Consider the following 25,970-nt stretch of genomic DNA (forward strand, 5'->3'; position numbering starts at 1 on the left):
CATCAGCTGAGGGACAAATGGAGGCCTCGCGGGGGACGTTTCCTCAGTATAAATCCACATGTCACCGTTAGCCTCTGTTTGTGCTTTCACACAGTAAACAACCACCCCTTCTATTTATTTTATTTTAGACTTGCCACCGACCCCGGCTTCTTTTACGGGATAGCTATTATTCAAGGGAGAATAGGTGTAGGCCCCAGCCATAAATTCCAGCAAGTGGCCCTTGGAAAAGGGGGTACCGCTCCGAGGAATTGACTGCGTGCTCTGTGATTTTACTCCACTGCGCTGTGACCTTTTGAGTCGAGACAGAGTCATTTGTTTGCCTGACAAGAGCTGCTCTAATAATTCAGGCAGACGCCGGCTGATGAGCCAAACTGTACTCGAGTACACCTAGAAAGGAGAGGCATTTGTTTCCCGGACGCAGGGAATACCCTTCCACCGCAGGCCCTTTGATTTCTAGAAGTCGTGGCCCTCCACAGGAGGAAGATATATCCTGTGTGTCAGCGGCTGTTAGTTAATTTACACAGTGGCAAAGGTGTTTCTCTCAGGTGACTTGCTTTGAAATTTCAGAGCGGAGGCAAGCACAGAAAGAAAAAAAAACACAGGTTGTGCAGACTGTGCATGATTGCACAGTTAAAAACTGTACGTTTGCGACCAGGAAAGCCATAAAAATTAAAGTCAGATGTGTTAGTTAAACAAACTGCTGTGTTTGTGATTTAAAGTGAAGGGAAAAGGATGACTTGGCAGGATAAACAGCCGCTGATTTCCTCACAATGACTCTGCAGAAATCGGGGGAGGGACGCTCTGAAGCTGTTGTTCCGTTAAATAACCCCATTGCAGGGCTCTCTTTCTGGGCTTTTCCACTCAAATGAATCATTGTGAGGTTTTTGAAAGGACCGACAGACAACAGTGGGAGGCCACGCTTAATTACCCCACTGACTGAACTGTTGACTTGCTAACGTGGTTGTTAGATACTCCCACGAGTAAATTCACTGATGCTTTTGCTCACTGCCATGCTCGCCATTTAATTTTCACCATAGTTTACTCTGTAGACTTTTTGAGGAATTAAAAAAACATATGTGACCTCCAGCTACACAACAGAAATCGTGCTAGATAACATTATTAGCTAACTTTACTAGCTATAAGTTATTAGCTAGTAAAGCAAGTCAAGTTAATCGTATGTCTTTAGAGCTAAAGAGAAAAAATGGTAGGGTGCAAGCCCATCTTTTATCAAGAAAATTAGTGCTTTGGCAGTTCTTCAGCACTTCTTAGCCAATAAATAGCCAGCATCACCTGATGACTCCATCATGTCATCCAAATATGGCCACTTTTGCATTTACTGATACTACTAAGCTAGCAAGAGATAGACCTGATATAAAAATTGAATGGAAAAAAGGATTTTGGTTAAAGTTTAGTGAGTGAAATTTTGGTATTTTATTAATTTGTCATTCAACACCAATTAGCTAACAAAGCTAGCAAGCATTAGCCGATAATGTCCCTTTTTTCCTAATATGGTCACTTTTGCAACTTGTGTCACTATGAAACAAACTAATTGTATCTTTGGAACTGCGCAGGGAAAAAAGTTCAGTTCAGGTTTTATTAAGTGAAATTTGAATAAGTTATTAGTCTGATGCTCACAATTAATTAGCAGGTATATTTGTTTTACCAATCAAGTTAGGTGGTGTTAGCTGGTGACTGACAGACTAATGCGTTGAATCTATACTGTACGGACATTGTTAGCCCTCCTTAAACCCTACAGTGTTACATAGATCTAGATTAACCCGACATGCACGCCCCTGAAAGTGTAACTACACCTCAGGTTGGCGCAGCCTACAACTACCATGCTGTCAGTTCCTCTTATGCATTTCTATTTCCTTTTTTAAATGTATTGTTGAAAATTCTGAATCATGTTAGAAGTTTACATTATAAAATTAATTAACTGTCATATTTGTAAGTTTAGCAATTGGTATTTCTGCCTTTGTGTCTTTACAACAATTTCCCACGTAATTAATCCCCTTTTTAGGCCAAGAACTGTGACTCTTAGAGACTAATGTTTTCTGAGAGGCCTACACAGCTAAATGTGTGAACAGTAAATGTTAAGCTTGACTAATAATGATTTGCGAGGACACATCAGAGGGCTGTAGGCGTGAAAGGCTGCCATTACGTGCCTCATTTATCACCTCAACTAAAAGAGGTTTGTGTGTGGTGAGGAGCTTCCCATGAGGCTCCACTGCTGTCCTCTCACACCTGTTACACTGATTCATCCTGAAGACAGCAGGCACACCTGTCAGTCAGACTCCCTGCTTTTTCACTAGAGGCAGTAAATTGACTTTTGGTCACTGACAAACTCAGTGAACTGAAGGTTTATCAAAGTCTGCAACCTACAACAGCCAGATTGTTGTTGGAGCCAAAAGGTCAGAGGTCTGTCTTCTGAAACTGCCACTAAATCATTAAAAAGATACAGAAGACATTATACATGGGGCAGGACCAAAGACTCTATTAGGGACCAAATCTGCACATGTCAGTTTATCATGTAAAAACATTAGGGTTTTCAGAAAATGTACTTTAGTGGAAATAATCAGAATCAGAATACTTTATTAATCCCTCAAGAAATTATGTGGGTTACAGTTGCTCCAAAACAGTAACAGAACTACAATGCAATACTGCAATACTGCAATGTAAAAAGCGTACACGCAAAAGACTTAAAACAACTTACAGTATATACATTTAATGATAAAGTTATTCTTATTACCATTTTTATTTACCTATTAGCAGTGCATTTTAGCACTGAAAAAAATCAACAATTTTAAGTTGTCAGAAAAACATTATGAACCTGAATAATTAAGCTGAGAGAATTTTTCATTGGTTTCTTTACACGACTTTCAGTCAATTCTTGATATGTAGACTCCTTTTTAAAAAAAAACTGAATTAATCCAAAGATTTGTTGTGGTTTTGATGCAAGCTAGTCCTGAACTAGCATTTCTACTGTGATACGATTTTGCTAATAAAATAAGCAAATATACTAATATTAATAAGCTATACCATTTAGCCAGCTAACTGTCAGTTAGCCTCACCAGTCTAGCGATGTTTAGTGCATAACATCATCTGATAAAGTAATGTAACTTATATTGCTTTGTTTTATATTAAAAGACCAAAAAATGTTTTTTTTAGAACGATATACCAGCATAGTACTAACTGATTACCTGTGTTGGCTCTTGTTGAGTAGGTGGCATGTGGCAAACTCTTATCAGGTTTCTAAATTTATAAACAACTTAAATGATCAGATGTCTGTGTAATTAATTTACACTGACCCTCTTTCGTGTCATGTAAATCGCTTTCTATCCGTATTTTCATCTTTAAATGCATGGGATTGTTGCCAGTGGTGCCCATTGTTTGACACCAGATTTACTTCTGCTGGTTTTGGATCCAGTCCAATCTGATCTGCCAGGCTTACTAAAGAAACAGAAGGAGGAAATCAGGTTCCCAGATGTTTAGTTTTTTCCTCCTTAAAGGAAAATCCCAGTCACACTATAGAAGCTGAATTAAGAGTCTTCTTCATCTCCATCTCAACTTTGAAGATAAAGTTGTATTGTTCCAACTTTTTAAACCACGCAGCAGCTCTGAATAGCAGTGGTGGAAAGGTCAGTAGTCAAATAAACTTTGATGACATGCGAGCTAAGACCCCCACCTCCTTATCCTCTGACCCCTTTAACCCACAAACTGACCCCCATGGTGACCCCCGAGTCCCCCCCTCCTTGTGGCAGTGGAGCAGATTGAGTCGTGAATAGCGGGAGTTTGCGAGAAGACAAAAATCTCGTGAAGTGAGCTGCTGCTCATCGTAAAATCCTCTGACATGTTTGCTTGGTGCTCTGTGAGATTATCTCACCCCTTCGTGGGTGACTAACGAATGGTGCTTGGCTTTGAGCCAATCACATCACCAAGTGGAACTAGCTGATGGTTTATGTTCAGATTTTATAGCAGCACCTTCATTCACAGATCATTCACAACTTTTTCTTCTTCAAGGAAATATTTGATGATATTTCCCCAAATTCACGAAACTATAGATGATATAGTGAGCTTTGATTTGTGTATTACGATCACTTCTTGCAGTCCAACACAGTTTAATTCCAACTACGGGTTAAGAGACTCAGTGAAGAGTCAGAAGTCAAAGAACTGTATTGTTTGACTGACGCATTTCGGCGTACAGCCCTGTCAGGGTCATCGATCGAGGTCCATAAGTTACAGTGTGTTGGCTGCACAGTGCGTTTGTGCACTTGCCCCCCTCAGAGTAATTTTTTCCATATAATTATACATTTACTGTCCAACCAAAATGCTGACAAAGCTTTAAGGTGCTGAAAAAACATCTTCAGAAATTAAGAGTCCAGAGTTTTTTGAATGGGTTATCTTTCAAATAATATCTTATATGTCGATTTATGCTGATTTTAAAGTGAAATTTCTGCTTGGAGGTGGAAACTTCATAAAAAAAGAGGTTGATATTAACAGAACCATAACAGAACTTGGTTATGTTGGTCAATGTAAAGAGGTTAACTTGTTAGACATGTATTAAAACTACTTTAAAAGATTTATTTAATATAGCTGCTGTTCCATTTTGAGGTCTTGGCCTAAAGAGGCTCTCTTTGGGTATTTTTCAGGAACCTCTAAGTACTCTTAAGTGCTTCCAGAGTGTTTGTGGAGTGTCCTTTTCCTGGCCTAAATGAACACTTTCTTTCGAGTGTGCTCAACTTGGTCGGCTCTAACACCTCTTTTTGTCTCCTCTTGCTTTTGCAGCTCTTGACCATGGAGACTTCACCACAGAGAGCCACAGATAAGAAAGACAAAATGGACGGTAGCGGATTCACCGACCTCCCAAAGAAACCCTCACCCTCAGAGACCAGAGGTAAGGCACTTCTTAAAACTTTCTCCTTAAACCAGTGACTGAATTTGAGTTTGGAGCCCGGCATCAGGCCTCGCCACGCTGTGAACCGAGGTCTCCCAAGTGTTCAGCCAGGGGGCAAAGAGGGGAGCAAACCAAGTGATGAAATATACATTTCAAAGACAAGGCGCCAACTAGGGAGCTGATGCTCGTGGCTCTCCTTAGATACTAGCAGCAGTCAGAGGTGACTTACAGTAGATGTCTGATAGGAATCCTAAGTAGACAATGCTCAGATGGGCATCATTAATGGGCATCAAGGCCCAGTGTCTACAGTCAAGGAGCGTGGCACCATTTGTAAACGCTGATGAGTGGATAACAAGAGAGGTGGTGGTGGTGGGGAGGGGGTGTTGGGGCAGGTGAATGTTTGTGTTGTTGAACTAAATGAAGAGTAGCACCGATGCTGTCTCACAAGGGAGGGACAGACAGAAAGAGAGAACCCATGTTTTAAAGATGTCAGCGAACGTGTGATGAAAGCTTGGCATAATGAGGCTCAAAGACCTTGTTCTTACCTCCAGAGTATAAAGGCAAAAAAAAAAAAGTGGAGCTGACGACACAGAGCTTCAGAGATCGACAAAGATGCAAGCCGATGGGCTGGCTTTGAAATGCAAATTAAACGTGTGATTTAGTGACATTTTTACTCATTCATGAAGGACTTGGTGGCCTGCCATTATAAAGAAACACTCATTAACTGGTAAAGAGGCGACAAAGCTGGCAATGTGGCCCAAAAGTCAGCACCTCGCCAAATCACAAAGGATTTTCTAGTTAGTACAACTTGTATTTTGTCAAGTTTTATTGGATATTATAACTCAGTGTGTTGTTTGAATAGAGACGTAGAGGAAATGGAGTTGGTTTCCTATCATTTTCCAACAGTTAATCTTTAATAATTCAATGAATTAAGTGTTTAACCTGCCTGTGCCTTACCTTTCACAGTGTTTTTGCAACTATATGGACTTAATAAAGCCCATTCAGAAAATGGGCTTTATTTGTACTCATGTGATTATCAGGGATAATTTGATGAAATTAATAATAATGATTAGTTAAACCAGTTTAAACCACAAATCAGAGGTCAAACTGAAAGGTCCTGAGTGACATCCGGAAAATATTTACTGAGGTCATAATTAATGTGAGAAGTAGGCTCACGTTCCTATAGACGTCTAATAATGAGACTTCTGTTTGCAGTCACATCCTGTTGGATGAAAGCAGGATCACTGCACTTCACTTTTGTCATATAATATAATGTGGATCTGCTAATAACTCATAAACCACAGTCTATGCTCAGTCTGTATTAATGTGTACAGGTCTCTGCAGGAAGACTGGATATGAGCAAAGATGAGTGAGTTAGGGTGAGGTGATAGCTGGACATTTTTACTAGGCAGATTTTTTTTTTTTTTTTTTTGGGGGGGGGGGGGTTGTTTTCCCATTAATGCATAAAATCAATCAATATTTTCATTTTAATTATATTTATATAAAATTATTCAGCCTTGTTACAGTTCCACTTTGCTAACTTTATTTTAGAGCTTAAAGTAACTGAGATTTGCAGAGATGTTCAATTATTACCTCAAATCTCGGTTTCACTGGCCATAGAAATGTGAGCCATTTTACCCAGACTGTATAAAACAGATTGAATGAGTTAGTGTAACTACAGGTTTAGATATGAAATTGTAAATCATCTTTTGGCTTTTCGAATTGGGGGGTCTCTACTCTCACCTCCACACTCCTGCCTTTCCTTCTCTCTCACTATCTCCTAACATGCCTCTCCCGTCTCCTCTTCCTCTGTCTTCGACCGACAGTAGTACAGTTTCCAACCTCCAACAGCAGCAGAGGCAGTTATTAACTGAATCAGCTTATACTGGCGTTGAACTTCATCTTATAAGACAAGCCATTTTATCTCATGAATCTTTAGGGTCCAACTCCCTAAAAACCTGCTTTCTTCTGACTGGCTGACTACAGAAGTAAAAATAACAATGGTTACTTTTAGATACATGTATCTGCTTTTCTGAAGCTTCAGTGATGTTAAATCCAACGTTGTATTAATGACAGAAAATAAGGAAAAGAAGAAGATGAATTGTGTGAGTACCTTCAGCTGAGCCACATTTAAACTACATGAACCACCTGCTGAGGTATTTTCATGATGAATGTCTCGTGAAGTGACATGAGAGGCAGAAAGAGATGCATGTTTTAAAGATGTCAGTGAACGTGTGATGAAAGCTCTCGATAATGAGGTTAAAAGACCTTGTTCTTACCGCCAGTGTATAAAAGGGATGAAAAAAAAGGCCTGGTGGAGCAGCTCTGACGTGGATGCAGAGTGGGCCGCGTTTGAAATGTAAATACAGCCAGTGATTTGGTGACATTTCTTCTCTTTATTAATGGAGAACTTGGTGGCCTGCCACAATGATGAAGAAATACAGCTTTAATTGTTCATATGAGACTACATGTTGGGTTCAAGTGAATGGCGCTCCATTTCTGGACGTGGACTTCTTTAATATTTTAATAAAACCACACGCTTTCTTCTTATGGCCAACACTTGGACACACATTTTTGCACACTGGGTATACCCTTAGCCTATTCTTTCAACATGTAGGGTAGGCATCTGGGCACTTAAGGAAACGTACTCTTGGACTTTCACCCAGGAGACTGGGGATCATACTGCATGTCAGACCCAGAAACTGAAAGTAAAAACATGAACATAGCCACTGTGACATTACTGCTTTTTTTAAGCATATTTGATGAAAGACTGCAGTTCTCAGCGAGTTCCCAGCTAACAGTACCTAGCTTAGTTGGCAGTTCATTATCCCATAAATAAAACTACAATGATAATCTATAATTCCAATATGTCCAGATTTTAACTGTGGACTGTGAGTATAAAAACAGGACATTTCTGATACATGGCGATTCATCTAAAGTGAAAAAAACAACAACTAGGAGCTTTTACCAACCACACAAATCACCACTTGAAGCGGTTGGCGTCAACCATCAGTCGTAAGAGGAAAGGTGAATAGTTGCTGCACCAGAAACCTCTTTACAATTGCTAGCGCGGATGCTGTGCCAGCCTGTAGTTTGCAAACATAACAAGTTGAACATTTTGTGTTCCACTTTTCAGTTTCATTACAACTCAGAGACCAGTTGGCAAGTGTTTCTAGACAAGTTGACATCTTCTGTGCAAACTATAGCAACCGTAGCAATCTACTACCGGCAGAAGCAAATAGTGCCGCACCGTATCCCTCTTTGGAATCAATTTCAGTATGTGACTGCTAGCAACCTGTCACCAACCGATTCAGGAAAAAAACATTTTTCCCTCATGACCAGTGGTTGCCAGATAGTTGCGAATTGATCTCAAGGCCTGTGTGACTGAGGTCATTATTATTTTGTTGACATTTACAACAAAAACGACATCACATCTACTGGTACAAGCTCCAATTTGATTTTAGTCACCTCCAGCATTTTGCTGTTGCCACAAAAGCACCATAAGAATAGAATAGAATAGAATAGAATCGAGTAGACTTGCTCATTATTGTCATTGTAAATGTACAACAGAATGGTAACTGCAAGTATAAATGGATGTGGCTGTGTGATGACATCAACACTGGTGCTCAAAGCAATGGGGTCTTAAGAAAGCTGTAAAACTCAAGATACTTCATTGTTAATGAGAAAAGACAAATTTATGTCCTATTTCTTTGCATTTTTAATTTTTTAGAGCCACCCACTGGGCCAGATTGTATTTGGCCCAGTGGCCAAATCCCACAATCCCTGCTCTAAAGTGTCTTTTGATTATTATTATTTTTTGTTCAAAGATCTGTCAGATTAAAGTCTTAAATAGAGAAAATCGACTTTGAGTCTTCGAGAAAGATTACTGGTACAGCTGCAGTTTGCTGCAGAAAAATGAAAGAGAAGCTCCATTTTTCATCCAGAATAAGCCCGCTTTGCATGAACTCCTCTGACCCTCAACACAGCTTCAGCTGAACTTTAATAAGCCTGCACTGTTGTATATTTATATGTAGCCATTTTTAATCTTCTTCCTACCTAAAATAAAACGTCTCTCCATAACTCTTCCTCCCTATCAGCCTCGTGTTTTAATCTTAAATAAACAAGAAGCTTCGATTCTCCAGCCCGCTGCCCGTCTCCACCAATCAGATATCCAGCCTCGGTGCTAAAAACCACAACCGTCTGCCACTGCGTCGGGACAGAGCAATTACTTATCGTGGTAATATGCATTATTATTCCTGTTGCCAGCTCCTGATAAGTCAATATGCAGCATGAGAGGGAGGCAGATGAGCCGAGGTCCTTGAACCTGAGAGTGTATTTCCAAACAAAGCTGGGAAAAGTGGAGGATATACGGCTGCTGTTCGGCGTCTTTTATTGGCAGCGTATGCTTTACTGCTGTCTGCAGCATTCCTGTCACCTAAGTCATGCCCACCTCTGAGCCTCGGCTCCATAACAGCCCGCCCTGCTTTATATTCCCGTCCCGCGTTATTTATTTAGAACAATTTCCTCTCTATCAAAGGACATGGCTAATGCCGAGTTTTAATATGTTATTTACACATAAAAACAAGCTATTTACAGCCGCGTACGGGTGCAGAAGGGAGGAAAATGAATGGGCCCCCGCGCTCCCTCTCCGATCTGTTATATCACAGTTTAACAATCTGGATTGCTAATAGAACCATTTATCATGGAGCGGTCATTTATTTTACGTGAGCGGCCCGGGTCCCGTTCCCAGAGGCCTATGGAAATGGGGTGCGCATATAATGAAGCTCAAGTGAGAGTCACTTTGTTTAAAAAGTGGGGACGCCACGCTCCGAGTCAATTAGGATGGACCCAGGTGCTCCAGACGCTCCTATCTGCTCCGTTTGATGATCCGCCCTACCCCCTCGCCTTCCCCTTCAGGAGATTTTTTTTTTAGAGTGAAACATAAAATAAAACTCTGGCATGGCGGCTCCTGGACCAAAGTTTGCTGTCATTTACCAACACTCGGCCCCAGCAGCGGGGTTTTAAATAATTTTAAAAAATCTGAACTCCCCTCTCCTCGCCTGGCCGAGCCCGAGGCTCTGCTGCCCAGTTAATAGATTCAAATGAGTGCTTGTATTTCCTTTGACAGCACGCATCTGTCTGCTCATACAGGCCGGGCCACGGCACGCAGATTTACGCCAACTCTGGGACCTCTATGATTTCAGGCCCATTCTCATAACTGGAGGTATTTAGAGGGGGAAATATTACTAAGAAATGTGCGAAAATGACAAAGAAGCCACCAAGCTTTTATTGATGTATGTGTCAGTTTGTAGACGCGGGCCTCGGAGGATTAAAGTCGCCCCGGATTAGGAGTAAAATCCCCCCCGCCTGTTTATATACATATATGTTCAGAGACATTTTATGAAGGCTGAGCTGAAATGTGATTTTGTTAAATTTAGAGTTATTGCCTTTTTTCAGGTAGTCGAGGAAACACATTAAAGGCACACTTGATCCATAAAGGCTCCCATACTACCTGAAAGTCATCCAGTCTGGCCAATTTGCGAATATAAACTGGAAAACCTCCATTAGGATCAAAGGAGCCAAGCAGTGCCTACCTTGTTAACTACATTAATAACACTCCATTTAAAATTAAAAGGAGTTTTATGCGTAATACATAATCTTCTGTGCATTTTGTAATTGTTTTTAACACCTTTATGTCTTTAGGGTATTCAAAAACTGTTAGCAATACTAGCTAAAAATAGCTTAGAATGCAGACTACTAATCACTAACACCACCAAACAACTGTCTCCAAACATAATAAGACTCCACATAAGAGCAAAATACTAATGCTGATGTGGCTCCATAGCAAATTTGGGTAGATTGCAGCCTAGCTAGCTGCTGCAATCGGTTCAGATTTTTAGGTAAAATTTCTAGCTAAAATTAGCTCGCTTCCTTAACGAGTCTAAACCAATTTAAATCAAACTTTGCATGAACGTCCTCACGTATACAGCGACTGTTATGCAAAGTAAAGTAAAGTCAAATTTTATTTATATAGCACCTTTGAAGACTAAAGATCACAAAGTGCTTCACACAGAAATACAAGGCATAAAACAGAAACAGATATAAAGTTAACCAAATGCAATTCTAAAAAAATGAGTTTTTAGTTGTTTTTTACAAGACACTACTGAGTCCACAGATCTTAAGCTCAGAGGTAGAGAGTTCCACAGTCTGGGGGCCACGGTGGCAAAAGCTCAGTCTCCCTTAGTTCTCAGCCTGATATGCCGTAGGCCCTGATCACATAACCTCAGCGACCTGCTAGGGACATAGGGCTGTAGAAGTTCAAAAATGTAAGCTGGTGCTTCAATCAATCAATCAAAATTTATTTATATAGCACATTTTTAAGACCGAAGTACACCAAAGTGCTTTCCAGTAAAATCGCAGTACAAATAAAATCACAATAAAATATAAATTACAAATATATAAAATATAAGATAATTACATAATCTAAATACAGAGCCAGATGTAAATTACCCTAATTCGCCTTAAATGCCAGATCAAACAAATACGTTTTTAAACGTGATTTAAAAGACTGAATGGAATCTGACACGCGAATATGAAGAGGGAGAGTATTCCGTAGCCTGGGTGCAGCAACGGCAAAGGCACGGTCTCCTCTGGTCTTCAGCCGAGACCTAGGTTGCACCAAGAGCAGTTGGCCCGATGATCTTAGTGCTCTCTGAGGGCTGTACAGACAGAGGAGATCAGCTAAGTAGTCAGGTGCCATATTGTTTAAAATTTTATAAGTAAACAATAGAATTTTAAAATCAATTCGATATTTGATAGGAAGCCAGTGTAAATTTTTCAGAACAGGGGTGATAGAGTCAAACTTTCTAGTGCCGGTCAAGAGACGTGCTGCGGCATTCTGGACCAGCTGTAGACGCTGCAGAAGAGAAGATTGTAGACCCAAGTAGAGTGAGTTACAATAGTCCAGTCTTGACGTAATGAAAGCATGAATGCGTTTCTCCATATCTTTGTGTGGTATGTAGGGTTTAGCCTTAGAGATTAGGCGTAGTTGATGAAAGCTAGTTTTTACCACAGTAGAGACCTGTTTGTCAAGTTGCTTGTCCATGAAGAGCTCTAAAAGGCAGAACCAGAATCTTAAAATGGACTCTGAATTCAATGGGGAGCCAGTGCAGCCGTATTAGCAACGGTGTCACATGTCAGTACTTAGATTATTTGGTCAGAAGCCTTTCTGCCTTGCGGCCTTGCTGATGTTCCCCATTTGCATTTCTTTCTTGTGCCACAAAACGCACATGACCGCATGTAACCGCATGTAACCGTATGTAACCGTACGTCACCACAAAATACGTTATGAAGAATTTAAAAAGTAGGTACACAATGGCTTCCAAGAACATGCCCATAGGACAGGTTTTTCCTTGTAAACAAGAGTGGCCTACAGACCACTCAGTAGGGCTGTGCGATATGACCAAAATCTCATATCCCGATATAAGAATTCTATCGTCCCAATAACGATATAAATCACAAAAATGTAACATTTTCTGTAAATTCTGTGAATCTCGGGCAGCTCGACTTCCGGGAAGTGTTTCCAGCTGCGCGTCATGTACAGTAGCTGGAGTCGAGTGTTTTAACCGATGCATGAAACTATACATTTTTAGACATAAGTTGTAACGGCCGCCGTTTTCATTGTGAGTATTTATTAAACGGCGTGCTGCGGGGAAAAGCCTGTTCTAACATTTGAGTCTAAGGTTTATTTTTTAGCACCTCTTTTTTACTTCTCATCCGGAAATAATCTGCTCTTTCACGTGATTCAGTTTATTTTGAAAACTCTCAACAGGATCTTGAGCTTTATTGTGAAAGGTTTATGTGGAACATAAACAAGCGGACACGCGATGGTGATACCGTCGTTGTTGCTAACCACAACGCATAAAAACAGGCGCATGTCCGTCCTTAGTGTGGTTATATTAAATATAAGAGAAAGAGAGAACTTTAAGAAATCAATATAGCCACTACAGTGACCATCAAAATGATGAAAAAATATTGCCGTAAACAGTTTATTTTGCGACACCACGAAACAAATGATAGCGTAAAATGAAACGATAGACGTTTTTATATCGTCATCCGATATATATCCTTATATCGAACAGCCCTACCAAAAAGAACCTCCTTGTGTTTGCTTTGGTCGCTAGCATACAGCTGCAACCGTTGTTTGAATGGAAGTAGCGGACAACTCTTGGGGAATGTGAGCCTGACATCATGTGAAAAACCTCGACATATGAGCTGTCATTATACCGATACAGACAGTATTTATGCTCCTCGCAGTACAGTATTTGTAAATCTGCAGTTCCAGTGGCTGGACGTGCCATTGAGATGAGTTTTTCTGGATGTTATGCTCACCTAATTCAATCTTACCACTAGGTCCTTTTAGTGGTGCTTCTTAGGATTTCAGCGATACCACATCATCCATCACTTCAAGCCACTTTTTCCTGCTTTGACTTCAAAGTTCATTCTTGGGAAATGCAGTTTTTCCTCCTGGTGTATTTAGAGTATTCTTCCAGGGCTGTTTCGATCTAACATCAGTCTCCTCTCCTGCTGTTTCCAGGGTCGGGATTGGTCAGTGAACCTGAGCATTTTTAAAGCAAGCGTGGGTATGAAATCCTTTTACATGCTCTGAGAAAAATGGAGGCCGCATCCCGGTGGTTGTGTACTTATTTATTAGTTTATTCTTATCTGGCCCCGGAGCTGATCTGAAACCAGAGTTATTACACGTGAAAACCATGTGACCTTTAAATCCTTCACCGGCTGCAGATTTCTCTCTGTTCTCGCAGCGTTCAGCCGGAGCTCGCCGCTTCCTCTCAGTCTGTGTCGCTAAACTAGGCCAGAGGAAGCTACTGGGTGCCGCTAATGATTTGATTAACTGGTTTCGGCGGCTCCTGACATACATCTTACAGAGAGTGAGTTTGTCATTCGGGAGGGAGATTGATGTGCCGCGTTCGGCGCCCACCGCCTCCCACTCCATCCGATCCCTCCCAGGTCTATCTGCTGAGCCCGGCTGGTCCTCCGGGAAGGAGCCTAAGTACTTAGCACCTCCTCGGCTGCCCCGGGGCAGGCTGGGTGTGTGTGTGTGTGGGGGGGATGTTGAGGGGGCAGCACACCTAAATAGGCTGTAGCATTCCTGAGCACATATATTCTGGAAGCCTGTCAGGAAAAATGATCAGTTAACCAGTTTTTAGCTAAAAATGTATTTAAATTTGCTAAAAATGATAAATGTGTCTTTGTTTTACATCGATGCAGGTGGTTATTTCTGGGTTTTTAGCCAAAATAAAGAAATGTTAAGATTTAAAACACCAAAATTGCTTTTTTTTTTTAAACAATACTAATGTGGGACTAGTTGCCACTTTTTCTTTGCCCTCACTAAAGTGGTGTGTTTTTTTAGGGATTTAAACTAATCCTCTGATTGGCCGTGACAGCAACCGGCCTCCTTTGAGATGCTTAACAAATACAAACATCTGCCTCGGGTCTCACAGAGTCAAACTGGAGTTGGCCAGAAACAATGGGATCACACCGAGCTCCCTCCGTTAGATGAATGGCGACGTGGCTGGGCTGTGTAAATAGTATTTTAAGCGAGCCGGGTTCGTGATAAGGACAGATCTCTTTATCGGGCCGGGTGGACAGTGAGTAATTGATGGTGGCTGGATGCGCTGGGCCCCGCCGCGGGCAAGCGAGCTGCACGGGGAGCGCTCAGGGGGTCAGGCCCGCTGGCAGAGAAAAATGTGACAGGGAAAAAAAAACTCAGCGTCCACTTCCTACTCCAAAAGGACGGCCACTAATCTTCCTGAGAAGAAGAAGAAGAAGTAGGAGGAGAAGACGGCGAGGAGGAGGCAAAAGAAGAAGAAGAATAGGGGGCAGTTCTTTTCTCCTTCTCTGCCTCTGTCTAAATGAGGCCCAGCCCGGGGAGGCCAGAAAAAGAGCCCCCTGACATCAGATCTGGATTCCTGCACAGATGAGCTGAGCTGACACTGAGCGCTCATGCTAAGCTCATTGTTAGTGTTTCATCATAAAGTGACCCTTAAAATCAAACTTATTTACAAAAACGTTTTTTCCTTCAGGTCCTCTGAGTGCTCTTTATCCATCCAGATCAGGGATGCCAAACATCTGGCACAGGGGCTACAACCAGCCTGCTTGAGGGCCTAGTTCACCCCACTGGATGGATTTACACAGTGTTAAAATTATAATAATAAATAATCTTCTCTGCTCTTCTTGGAATCACTGAATGTTTTCATAGAGGTTATTATGCTAAAAGTTAACTCTTTAGCCACTTGAGATCAGTTTAGATAGGAAGTAAAAGGAGTTTAATACCCCTGATCTAGACTTGTGTGTGAGCGATAGAGATGTCTGCCTTTACTTGAATATAATGGAACTAAATGGTGCTCAAGCTTCTCCAATTAGGAAAAGAATAAATATCTATATTTGATTTTTGAGTGAACTGTACACCGCTGGCACGACTGCACTGGCACTATTGTACATGCTGACATCACTATCCACTCTCTGAAGGACATGTGATCTAGGTTGTAGTGCGGGTCGTCTAATAAGAAGAAGGTGACTTGATCAAATCCCCCAGCTCCTCCTGTCCACATGTTGAAATATTCTTGGACACTATACTGAACCAGGAGTCGCCCCCGATGCATCCATCAGTGTGAATGTTACATTAAAGGTGCTTGTGTGAATGAGGCTTGCAATAAAAAAGCAGTTTGAGTACTCAAATAGATAAAAGAAACACACACACCATATAAGTACAATTTACTTTATCCTGTCACTGTAGGCATCATTGACATTAAAATAATGACCTGACGCAGCAGCGCTGGTTTGTGGCCTTTTAAAAAGGTCAAAAACAGTAAATGTTTTGTACAGATGTGAGCCACATCTGGGCAGCAGAAAGCTGCCCAGATTTGGCTGCTACACCTAAAGTGTACTTTATACTTCCACATTGAATCTTTATGGAGAATGACCTGAAACGTAACAGAAGAACCAATGAAAAAGCTCCTTCTAGCAGGTAGATGGCCTTCTGATGTAACCCAAAGGGGAATTGTGTCTCTGACTGGAATTGAACCAGCAACCTTGCACTTGCCAAGTAAAAGTAGAAGAACCAGTAGCTGGAAATGCACATAAGGAAGTGTTGGAACCGAACAGACCAATCACAGTCATTGTGGGCAGATTACAGGTGTTTCTGGATCTTTGGGTCACAGCCGTGTCACTACACATCGTTTTCCAGAGCTTTATCTGAACTAATATGTCTATACCACAGCTTTAAAGCAACATGCTGTGACAGGGAATACAGAGAGATAAACATTAGACAAATTTTGGACAAATTTCAAGTTAAATTGAGACAAATGGAAGAGACAGTTCAATTAAAACTTGGTGTGTTACTAATAAGAATAAAAGCAACACTAGATCAAAAAGAAAATCCACACGAAAAAATGAACAAATGACCAACACAACACCAAAGGATGTGTTTTAAGGAGCCAAGAGCCTCGAATGTACGGTTACCTGCTGGGCTGAGCTCAGATTAAGCCTGAATGTGTCTGCTCTGACACTCAGGAGTGTTTACTTATTGGGTTTACAGGAGTGTTTGCTGATCAGCTGTGAAAAATTTCTAGAGTTTTCCCAGATTTGTGTCAAAAGACATGCTTTTTAAGCCTCAAATCTGGCTCTGTGTCCCCTGAGCACGGCCCCTCAGTGCAGTACAGTTTCCAGTAATCACAGTGGCACTCTGCATTTCCACATGTGAACCCGCTGCGTATACAATCATCGAGGCTAATGGGCTTCCTACACACACACACACACACACACACACATTTCTGCGGCTCTTTGTAAACATTTAGCTTGATGACTTTCCAAGATGCCCTCGTACCATTTTATCTGAAGTTTCCCTCTGGGGACCGGCTGGTCTGAGGAGCCTCGAGATTAAACGAACTGAAGTAAAAGCAGAATTTTTTTTTTTCAAATTTCATCTATTTATAGGCGGGTACAGATTGCTGGATAGAAAAAAAAGAAATTCTACTTTCAGGCACTTATTTTTCCTTGTTAGTTGTTTTCAGACTTGCGAGCAGTCATTAAGGAAACTTGTAAAAACATGGCCTAGATTCACGGGATGAACGGCACCTCACATCTGCTGGGAATCTGGCAAGTCCACACCAAACTTTGGCACTTTTAATGCCTCATACCTCCTCTTTAGGCCATTTCCTGGCACCTTAAAGATGATCAGACATCTCCTGTCTAGTTTCCTTTTAACAGAGAAAACAGTAGATAAAGAGAAACCCAGATTAACACAACCAGAGCTGAGAAAGTGGCGTTTTGGGCTTGAGGATCAAAGTAACTGAGGCTCTCTCGGCCCTGAAAAATACAACCACAGGCTTCAGGCGACGTCTGGAGACTCTGAGGTTTTCCTTGCACTGGATCCAAAAACAACAGGCTGCATTCCTGCAGATTTACAACTGTGGGGAGTGAGCGCTTGGGAGCGATGTATGGATGTTTTAGAGGATTAAGCCAAAACTCCCCAACCACCACCACCACCGCCTCCTCCTCCTCTATGGTGTCCCTCCTTTCCCCATCTACTAGACTACAAATGAGCTCTCCGCCCCCTCTGAGAGGTGGCCTTAGAGGTTTGGGGGGCAGGTCCCAGGTTTGTCTGGGCTCAGCACACAGACACTTGCATGGGGACCAGCCGCTTTGTCACCATTCAGCTGAAAGAGCTATGACTAAATGTATGTGTCGCCTTCCGTGGTTGGAGTTTGGGAGGTGCAGAAATGTCAAAATTCTCACAAATAAACCACGAAAATCAGTTTGGTTTGGACCACTGTTGTCATAAAAGATTTTTATGTATATCTGCAGTCAATATGATGCTGATTATAGCACGAAACTGCATGGAAAGAGCAGGAATGGTGGAGGAGGGTTGCAAAGTAGTCTGCACGAGCAGCAGTAGCACTTATAGGCTTGCTGACTCATCATTGCCATAACTTTCAACACATGCAAAGTCTGTGCAATCAGGTGAATGCGAACAAATCTGAGTTGATTAAACCTCACAGAAACACATAAGCTGGGATCCTCCTGACATCCTCCTGACATGAACACCAATATGAAACAGAGGAGGAGCTTATTGATGCACATATTGGAGAACAGTGAGATGACTTGATGGTAAATCCTGAAAATACTTGATTACAGCTATCAGCTGGACTCTTGTCATCCTGGTGGCTTCCAGTGTGACTGCATTAATACCCCATGCTAAGTATGAGAGCACCATTATTGTCTTCCTGTGCATTTATACTCTGACACAAACTGTAAATGCAGACTGCTAATCCAGCTATTAAACACAGCCTACCTCCACCATAGCTGCTCCTGTCATGTCTTTGGTGATTGATCCTGATGCTGAAAGAATTAATAAAACCTTCTTTTGATCAAAGCGGTCCTGACCAAGCTGATGTTGGTGGGTTTTAGACAAATTAGACTTTTTCCAAAAACAGAAACGCTGATTTTAATGAAAACACAAAGACACGAAATCATATATTTGTTCTCTGGTTCGCTGAATGCTACTTAAAAAAAATATTTAAATCAGCAAAAGTCTCTGCTACAGTATAGATAACCCAGTTTTTTTCCCTGTGTGCCTCTAAGATTTAAGATCTGCATCATCTGAACTCTCCACTGTCTGTTTCTGAAAAAAACAAAAAAAATCAGTTCAAATGCCTCACACTTCAAGCCAGCTTCCCCCTGATTGGTTGACACTCCTAAACAGAGGAGGATGGGAGGAGCTTCTGTGTCTGAGGTGACCCTATTAGTTATTTCCCCCACTCTGTGAGATCATGCAGAGCCAAGAGTAGAAAAAAATTGTCTGAAACTGAGTGTTTACATCAGTCTCAGGTTTGAGGCTTTGATTCACAGGGATGAACCATTTTTCCACCAGTGGAACAAGTCATCTTCATCAGAACAGCATTCAGTCCAACACAAGTTGGAAAAACTGAGCTTTCCAAAAGTAAAACTAGATGCTAATTTAATAAAAACCTTCTCAAAGGCAGCTGAGGAAGCCAGGGCTCTACAGACTCGAGACCTGTAGCTCAGTCAGAGCTGCTCCGAAGCTCTAAAGTTGACCACAGATCCCCTCTAAACACACTGGTGGTGGTGGTGGTGGTGGAGGGCCATCTTACTGTGTATAAACAGGCCGTAGCGGTGGACTTGCTGATGAAGACCCGGACTTCTTTTCATTACTGCAGGCACATCTGCACAAGTCAGACAGAAAACATGTGGAAATGCTGCTTGTGTGTGTTAGTTTAACTTGTGACCCCCAGTGCAAACAGAGGGATCAGTGTAAGTGTCACTGTGGAGGCCATATTTGCAAAGCGCTCTTAAACCATGGATATCAGAGCGAGCTGAGTAAACCGCCAAAACAAACAAGTGGAGTGATGCTGCAGTCGGGGGAGAGCATACAGCATACAGTTATTAACAAATCCTCATTATCCAGCAGACCCCAACCTTGCACTCGTGCACATGTGATTGTTGGCTTTTGAGAAATATGTCCTCGAGTCTTAGCGTTTCAAAAATGATCCAAAGATTTGAATAGTTTCCAGAAAAGCTCTTTCGGTGTTTCTCTGAAACATGAGGCAGGAGGAACATGCTTCTGCAGCTTCATCAGGTCATTAAATGTTAAATCTTTATGTTTGAAACTGTGATTCTGACATTTTTGAGAGCACGGCAGAAACTTGTCTGTGTCCACTGCAGGAGCCTCCTTTGGGTAACAGGAGCCACTGCCATGTGTTTATATGCCACTGCTGCAGGACTTTAACTGTAGTCTTCTCTTTGCTTCATTTTGTGTTTGAGGTCTTTCAGATGGCTGAGGCTGGTGGTTGGAGGTCTCTTTCTTCACTCCTGCTCACAGCGGATCATCTGACTGTTAGAGGGTCTCTCTGTAATACTGAGGACTGTTCGTGTTCCTATTTAAGTTCTTTCAGGCAGCTTTGATGTGAACTGGCGTATATATGAATTGAATTTTGAGGCTCTCGATTCTTCTCCCTGCATTTTAACAGGAGGAAGCTGGAGCTGTGGTCAGGTAATCTTATATTCAAGAAAATATTTACGTCCAAAGTGCTAACTTTAACACTTTGTCACAAAAGTATTATGCATACCAATCAAATATTATACCTTGATTGGTATGCATTCAGTGTATACCAACCATATTGTTCATAACGATTAATTATCATAAATAAGTAAACCTTTGATTTTTTTATATTTTAGCTGCATTTTATTCAGAATTGCTTCATGAGTATAAATCTAAAAATCACTCCTTCCTCCGTACAGAACACTGTGCAGCCTCATTTCTGACATAAGTCTGAACCTACAACGTCCTGAAGGTGAAAGGCATGTGTTCTCACCATGTTGTTCATGCTTTGGTTTATTTTTACCTCCTAAAATCACTTCAGCTGTGACCAAACTAGCTGTTATAGTAGTTACAATTGCTCATATTGTAATACAGTCATTAACTATAGTTAAAGGTTTCACAGCCGGATGTCGCCCCTCGTTTCTGTCGAGGCCTGAGAGGAGACGACGGGGCAACGCTCAGGGTCAGACTTCATGTGCTGCTGATCTGACCTAGCTTTAAATCAGCCTGCTCCCACAGGTCCAATGAACTCATGTAGCAACTGTTAGCTGCTGGTGGTGCTTTAAATCTTTAGCAGAGAGTCTGATTCTAAACTAAAACCCATAAAAATTAAATGTGCTTTGGTTAGAGTGGTGTAAAGAACCATGCAAATACCGGGACAGTGACTGTAGGAAAGCAGAGGGGATTGGAGACGTTGCAGATGCAGAACATTTTCCTCCCCTTCTTCCCCTCCCTGCCAGCTGATGGAAATCCCCAGACCTCTTTCCGTCCAAAACAAACACCAACCGCATAAAGTAAACCTTAAAACACCCTCCACATGTCCTCACATCAGCTCGTCTCAGGTCAGGTCTCATGGAGACAGCAGCGGCCTGAAACCTTTACCTGCCCACAAATGTGGACTGCTACCCTCGCTATCTATCAGCAAAAATCAAATTATTCCACGTTATTCCAGGCTAAAGCTAAGCATGTTTTCCACGTTAGTGAAGGCCTGACACGTCAGGTTGACAGAGTGTAGTGACGGGCCTACAGCCACAACCTCTGTCCTGTGAGGCAGCCGCCGACTGAGCTCCGGCGCTCTTTACACAGTTACAGTGAAATGAGAAGAGGCACGCTAATTGCCTTGTAAGTATTGCAGAAAGCAGCTGGAGATTAGCAATAACAGCTAATTAGCAGGGCTGCACAGAAAATCAAAGCTCGCACATGAGGATAAACACACGGTCTGGTGTTTGCCCGCCGATTATAAATCTTTATGAAGCACAAGTTTGTCACGTTCATGGATTTTTAAAGCTCCGGTCTTAGAGACAGCGAGTCGGCTCGCGTTTCACAAACTTTCCCCTCTTAGCACCAGCGCTCGGCTGCAAAGCCGGCGACCCATGGCGACCGTTAAAAAACACGCCACAGATGACGCGGCTCTCCGCTCAATGCTGAGGAATATTTTCCCTCGTAAACGCACTGAAGTAAGTGGTTTACATGCTGAAAGCCCATGAAAGTGATTAGAGCCTCATTAAGAGGCCTTTTTGTTGGAGTCGGACATCAGTTCTAACACTCTGAAATGACTCTTTAAAGGATCGTGTTCAAAAAGACGTGGACTGACAGGATGGTCTCAATGAACAGGCACAGGCTGCCAGAACATGAAGTTGTAGAAGTTGTAGGGCTGCAAAGGCCCCCGCCAACGGAAATATGCAGAGGACACTGGTGGGGGTTGTAGAGGTAGGATGTAAAAGTCTTCAAGATCTTTTCAAACCAGAGAAACTGAGAGACACATGATTCTCTTACAGGATTTCCAAACCCACAAAATCACCTGGTTTTATGATCTGAATGCAACTGGGATCATAAAATTCATCAGCAAACACTTTTCTGTGGTCATAAATTGAGTGAGAAGTTTGGAAGTTTCCTGATAGACTTCTAGAGGACTCGACCCTGTCAAGCTGTTAGAATCAAGGTTCAGATGCTGATTAAATATAACACTTACTAGTTTTTTGGATCCATTCTCATCCTGAAGATGTGGTTGGTTCGTCAGCCGTAGCAATATTGGCCACCGAGAGTTTTAGAGACCTAAAGGAGGGGGTCACACATGATGTATTTGGCTTTCTACTCACTGGTTTGGTTTAGTTACTAAATACTGCTTTGTTACGTTTAGGAAAACACTGTATTTTGTGGTAAAATGCAACCATTAGTACTGCAGTAGCCATGTCCTGCTTTAAAGCCTTGACTTTAATCTTGTTGCCGTCAAGATATTGTTCTTAGCCTCTGTTTTTTCTGTAAATCAGATTATTTCTCAGTAATGCCCTTTTCTTTCCTTCTTTTGTGAAGCTTTAACCTACTTACTGAAGTGAAGCAGTGGAGGAGTGAAGGTGAAAGGGTTACTTGTATATGTTAACCACCTGTATTTAAAAAGCATCAACAGACGGAGAAAATTTACCAAAATCACGCCTGCTAAGACAACCTTTATTAGCTCTGTGAGCCCGTCATCACTCATAGATCGTCCTGATTGATCCTCCTGGCAGAGCAAAGCTCAGGGACTTACAGAGCAATCTGAGAGACGGAGGGGAAGCCCGTGATTAGGAAACGAGAGCTCGCCTGAGGGGATTGGGGAGAGTGGGGAGGCCTCTTTGTGAACGTGGGCGGGAGGCTGCATGCAGTGGTTTCGTGTCAGCCCTCGTGGTCACTTAGGCTCGTGTTTCCTCCCGAGCTGGCGGTGCTTTCAGGAGGAGCCGTGATCCAGTTTCCCCGTCAGTAAGAAACATGCCATTACACCCACCCTGCTGTTTCCCTGCGCTCCAGGAGCCGGAGGTGGGAGCAGATTAACTCCTGAATGACAAACTGTTTAGATTTAACTCCTCTTCTCTCCTGTAGTGATCACACAGAAATTAAATGTTAAAACTCAGCTTCACCGTTCTCCACGTCTACAGGTTCAACGTCTTCACATGCGCCACATGTGATGCTAAATACTAGCACACACTTAATGACGATTAATCAAATGAATGAATTTTTGGTCTAATAATTTACTTATTTCAAAATTTGGTCATTTGGGTTTTTTTTTTATTTTGTTGTTGATTTTGGATGTTTTTGTCTTGCTAGAGATGGACTGATTTATATATATAAAAAACAATATGGGTATTGGTTAAATATTGGTCTAGTTGACTTATGTCTGTACACCCACCATCCTCCTCTTTTAGTGAGAAAATTAAACAATTCAGCAGGGTTTTGTTGGGTTCTCTGTTTGTTTGGCAGGATTACTCAAAAAGTGAATCAAGTTGTAAGTGATTAACATCTGGAGGATTTGTTGGAAGGACACTGTATTGATATCGGATAAATATCGGCTCACTTTACTGATATCTGTCAAATATCAGCAGACATCATGAAAGATATTCTAGCAGCTAAACTCTGATCTTTAGCATGAATTTATTTGTCATCTACAGGCTCAGATGCTGCTCATAAACTATGGTACTCTACCTGTTAACAGGTCTTTTATTTTAGCTCCCTTTTGCTTCCCTAGACTCCCGGAGCTGGAGGTGGGAGCAGATTGACCTGCTTGACTTAACTCCTCTTCTCTCCTGTTGTGATCACACAGAAATTGAATGTTAAAGCTCAACTTCACCACCCTCCACTTTTACAGAAAACTTAAACCTCTTCACATCCACCAAGTGTAATACTAGACCCTAGCTGACACTAATGAAAGTGTTTTGAGGTTAATCTCATCAAAATTGATATAAAAGGTGAAGTTTGTAACCCTCTCCTGTATCTGTTTTATTCTGGCTCTAATTTATTCAGGAAGCTTTTTTTTGGACTAATTGTTGTCCTGATGTGCTTTGTCTTCTCACCATTGGTGGTGTTTTCTCAAGCTAATTAGCCACCAAACCAGGCCAAACTGGGCCTGAAATAAGGTCAGGAAATATGCAGATTAGAGCTCTTTCTTAATAAGTCCAAACATGAGTCATTAGTCAGGACTTTTAAGATGAATCACTGCGATGATTGAAAAAAATTTTTGTTGTCTGCATATGCTTTAAAGAGGAGCTATTTTTTTGGTCTGAAATGGTGCACTTGATCCCTCCACTTCCCGTGCTTTTGTCCCGTTACGATTCGCTGAGGCAGGTCGAGATGAGGTGCGAGTCAGCGTTTAATTGTGCTCTCATTGTGTGAGGCGGCCTCTTCTTCTTCTCCTCCTCTAAGCTAGGCACTTTATCTTTACACACTGCGCTGCTCGCTGGGCTTTGTGGAGCACGCAGCTTCCATTCAGCAGGCTGAATTGTGCAGGTCAGAGGTCGCCCACTGGGGATGAGATGGAGGGGGAGAGGCTTGATGCAGATCAATACTACACTCTGCTGAGGAGCTCGGTGTATTGTTACTGCAGCTGTTTGAGTGCATCCAGTAGAGTCAGTTATTAAAGAACGGTGGGATCATTGTTCTGATAGAGGAAGGTCACAGGTTTGATTCCCATCCTAGGTACTAATCTAGCTGGGTGTTTAGTCAATAGACATGGCTGAAGGAGTATTTCCAGCTGTGGAAAGTGCAATTACTACAATTTGACAGCTTTTAAAAAAATGACCAATTATGAAAGAATACAGCTGTCAAAAAGTAAAATAAAACACTTAATGAAAATAGTGTAATTTCCTTAAACACATCAAAGATATACATTAAACATCACCCATGGCATCAATTAATTCAAAATGTGACATTTGAAATGCTTTAATTTGCTTCATGACTAACTTTAAATGACATCCTCCACAGTGGCATTCTGAAGGTGTTAAACAGAAATAAAGTTTAGGAAAATGAAAACTGGGCAATAAAAAAACAACAAATAAAGCAATTAAGTAAATAAAAATAAATGAATCGTGTATTAAAAAATAATAAAGATATGTAACTAAATCTTTCTTACTCTTAAGAAATATTGAATAAATACAAGAATATATACATAAAAACTGAGGTAGAAGGGAAAGTAAATAAAAAGAAGAATCATAAATTAAATTTAAAAAAATACGTATTGTTCATTTTATTTTAGATTTTGATCTACTGATATAATGGCCAAGTATCGGTAATGGATAAATATTGGCTTTGTTGACTGATATCTGTGTACCTATCATCGTCCTCTAAAATCAGCAGTGGTTTGGTTTGTTACTCCAGTTGTTTTGCCGGGTTATTCAAAAAGCGAGCCAACTTGGAACTGACCAGTTACTACAGGACTATTCGTTACTGCATCAGTATTGGCCTGGTTTACTTACATCTGTCAGCAAACATGATGAGTTTTACCAGTGATTTTATCTGCTTGTTGCACATCAACTTTAAGAGCTGAACTCTGATCTTTAGCATGAATTTGTTAGGTTTGTGCACCCACCATCCACCCAGACCTCCTCCTGCAGACTCACATGCTCATAAATTCATGTAATTTAGCCAGTAGGAAAACTAAATTACTGCACCTGCTCAGAGTTTTAGTTGCTAATGACAAGACGATAACTGTGATGAATAACCAAAAAAATAAAGAGCACAAAGATGAGATTTGGCCGTTTTTGACTATCATGAACTCTGATTTCTGACTGTGAGCTCCGCTAGGTGATGCAGAGCTGCAGGGCAGGTTAGAGGAAAAGCAGTTTGGCCTTTCTCAGCTGGAGATTTGTGACTTTTATTCTTCCTAAGATCTATCCAGAACAAATGTTTAATCAACTTCTCTTCATTCCCCATAAAATCCACCCTTCCCTCTCATCCTTCTGTGATCCAGCAGCTGTCTTTACTCACGGACAAATAGCTTCATGACAGCGGGGATTTGCGCTGGCATGCAACCTAACTGCAGACACAATAAAGCTGCTTCTGGTAGCTTCTCTTCTTCTTTTTCTACTTCTTCTTCTTCTTCTTTTTCTTCTTGATTGTGTCACGTCTGTAGGTCAAAGCATATCAGATTATCCAATCAGGTCAAAGTTCTGACTGATACACATCAAATTT

The 25,970-nt window shown here is 41.5% G+C and overlaps 1 protein-coding gene across 1 annotated transcript in view; it reads left to right on the top strand.

The window, feature by feature from the left end:
- Nucleotides 1-2,864: 2,864 nt before the first annotated feature.
- LOC120746204 (zinc finger protein GLI2-like) overlaps nucleotides 2,865-25,970 on the top strand; it is an 80,356-nt gene continuing 57,250 nt past the window's right edge. The window contains 1 exon segment of the mRNA XM_040051549.1: nucleotides 2,865-4,894. Coding sequence (XP_039907483.1) covers nucleotides 4,795-4,894 — 100 coding nt within the window. The 5' untranslated portion in view covers nucleotides 2,865-4,794.

The sequence above is a fragment of the Simochromis diagramma genome, unplaced genomic scaffold (genome assembly GCF_900408965.1).
Source record: "Simochromis diagramma unplaced genomic scaffold, fSimDia1.1 OVJJ01000107.1, whole genome shotgun sequence".
In the NCBI taxonomy this organism is placed as follows: domain Eukaryota; kingdom Metazoa; phylum Chordata; class Actinopteri; order Cichliformes; family Cichlidae; genus Simochromis; species Simochromis diagramma.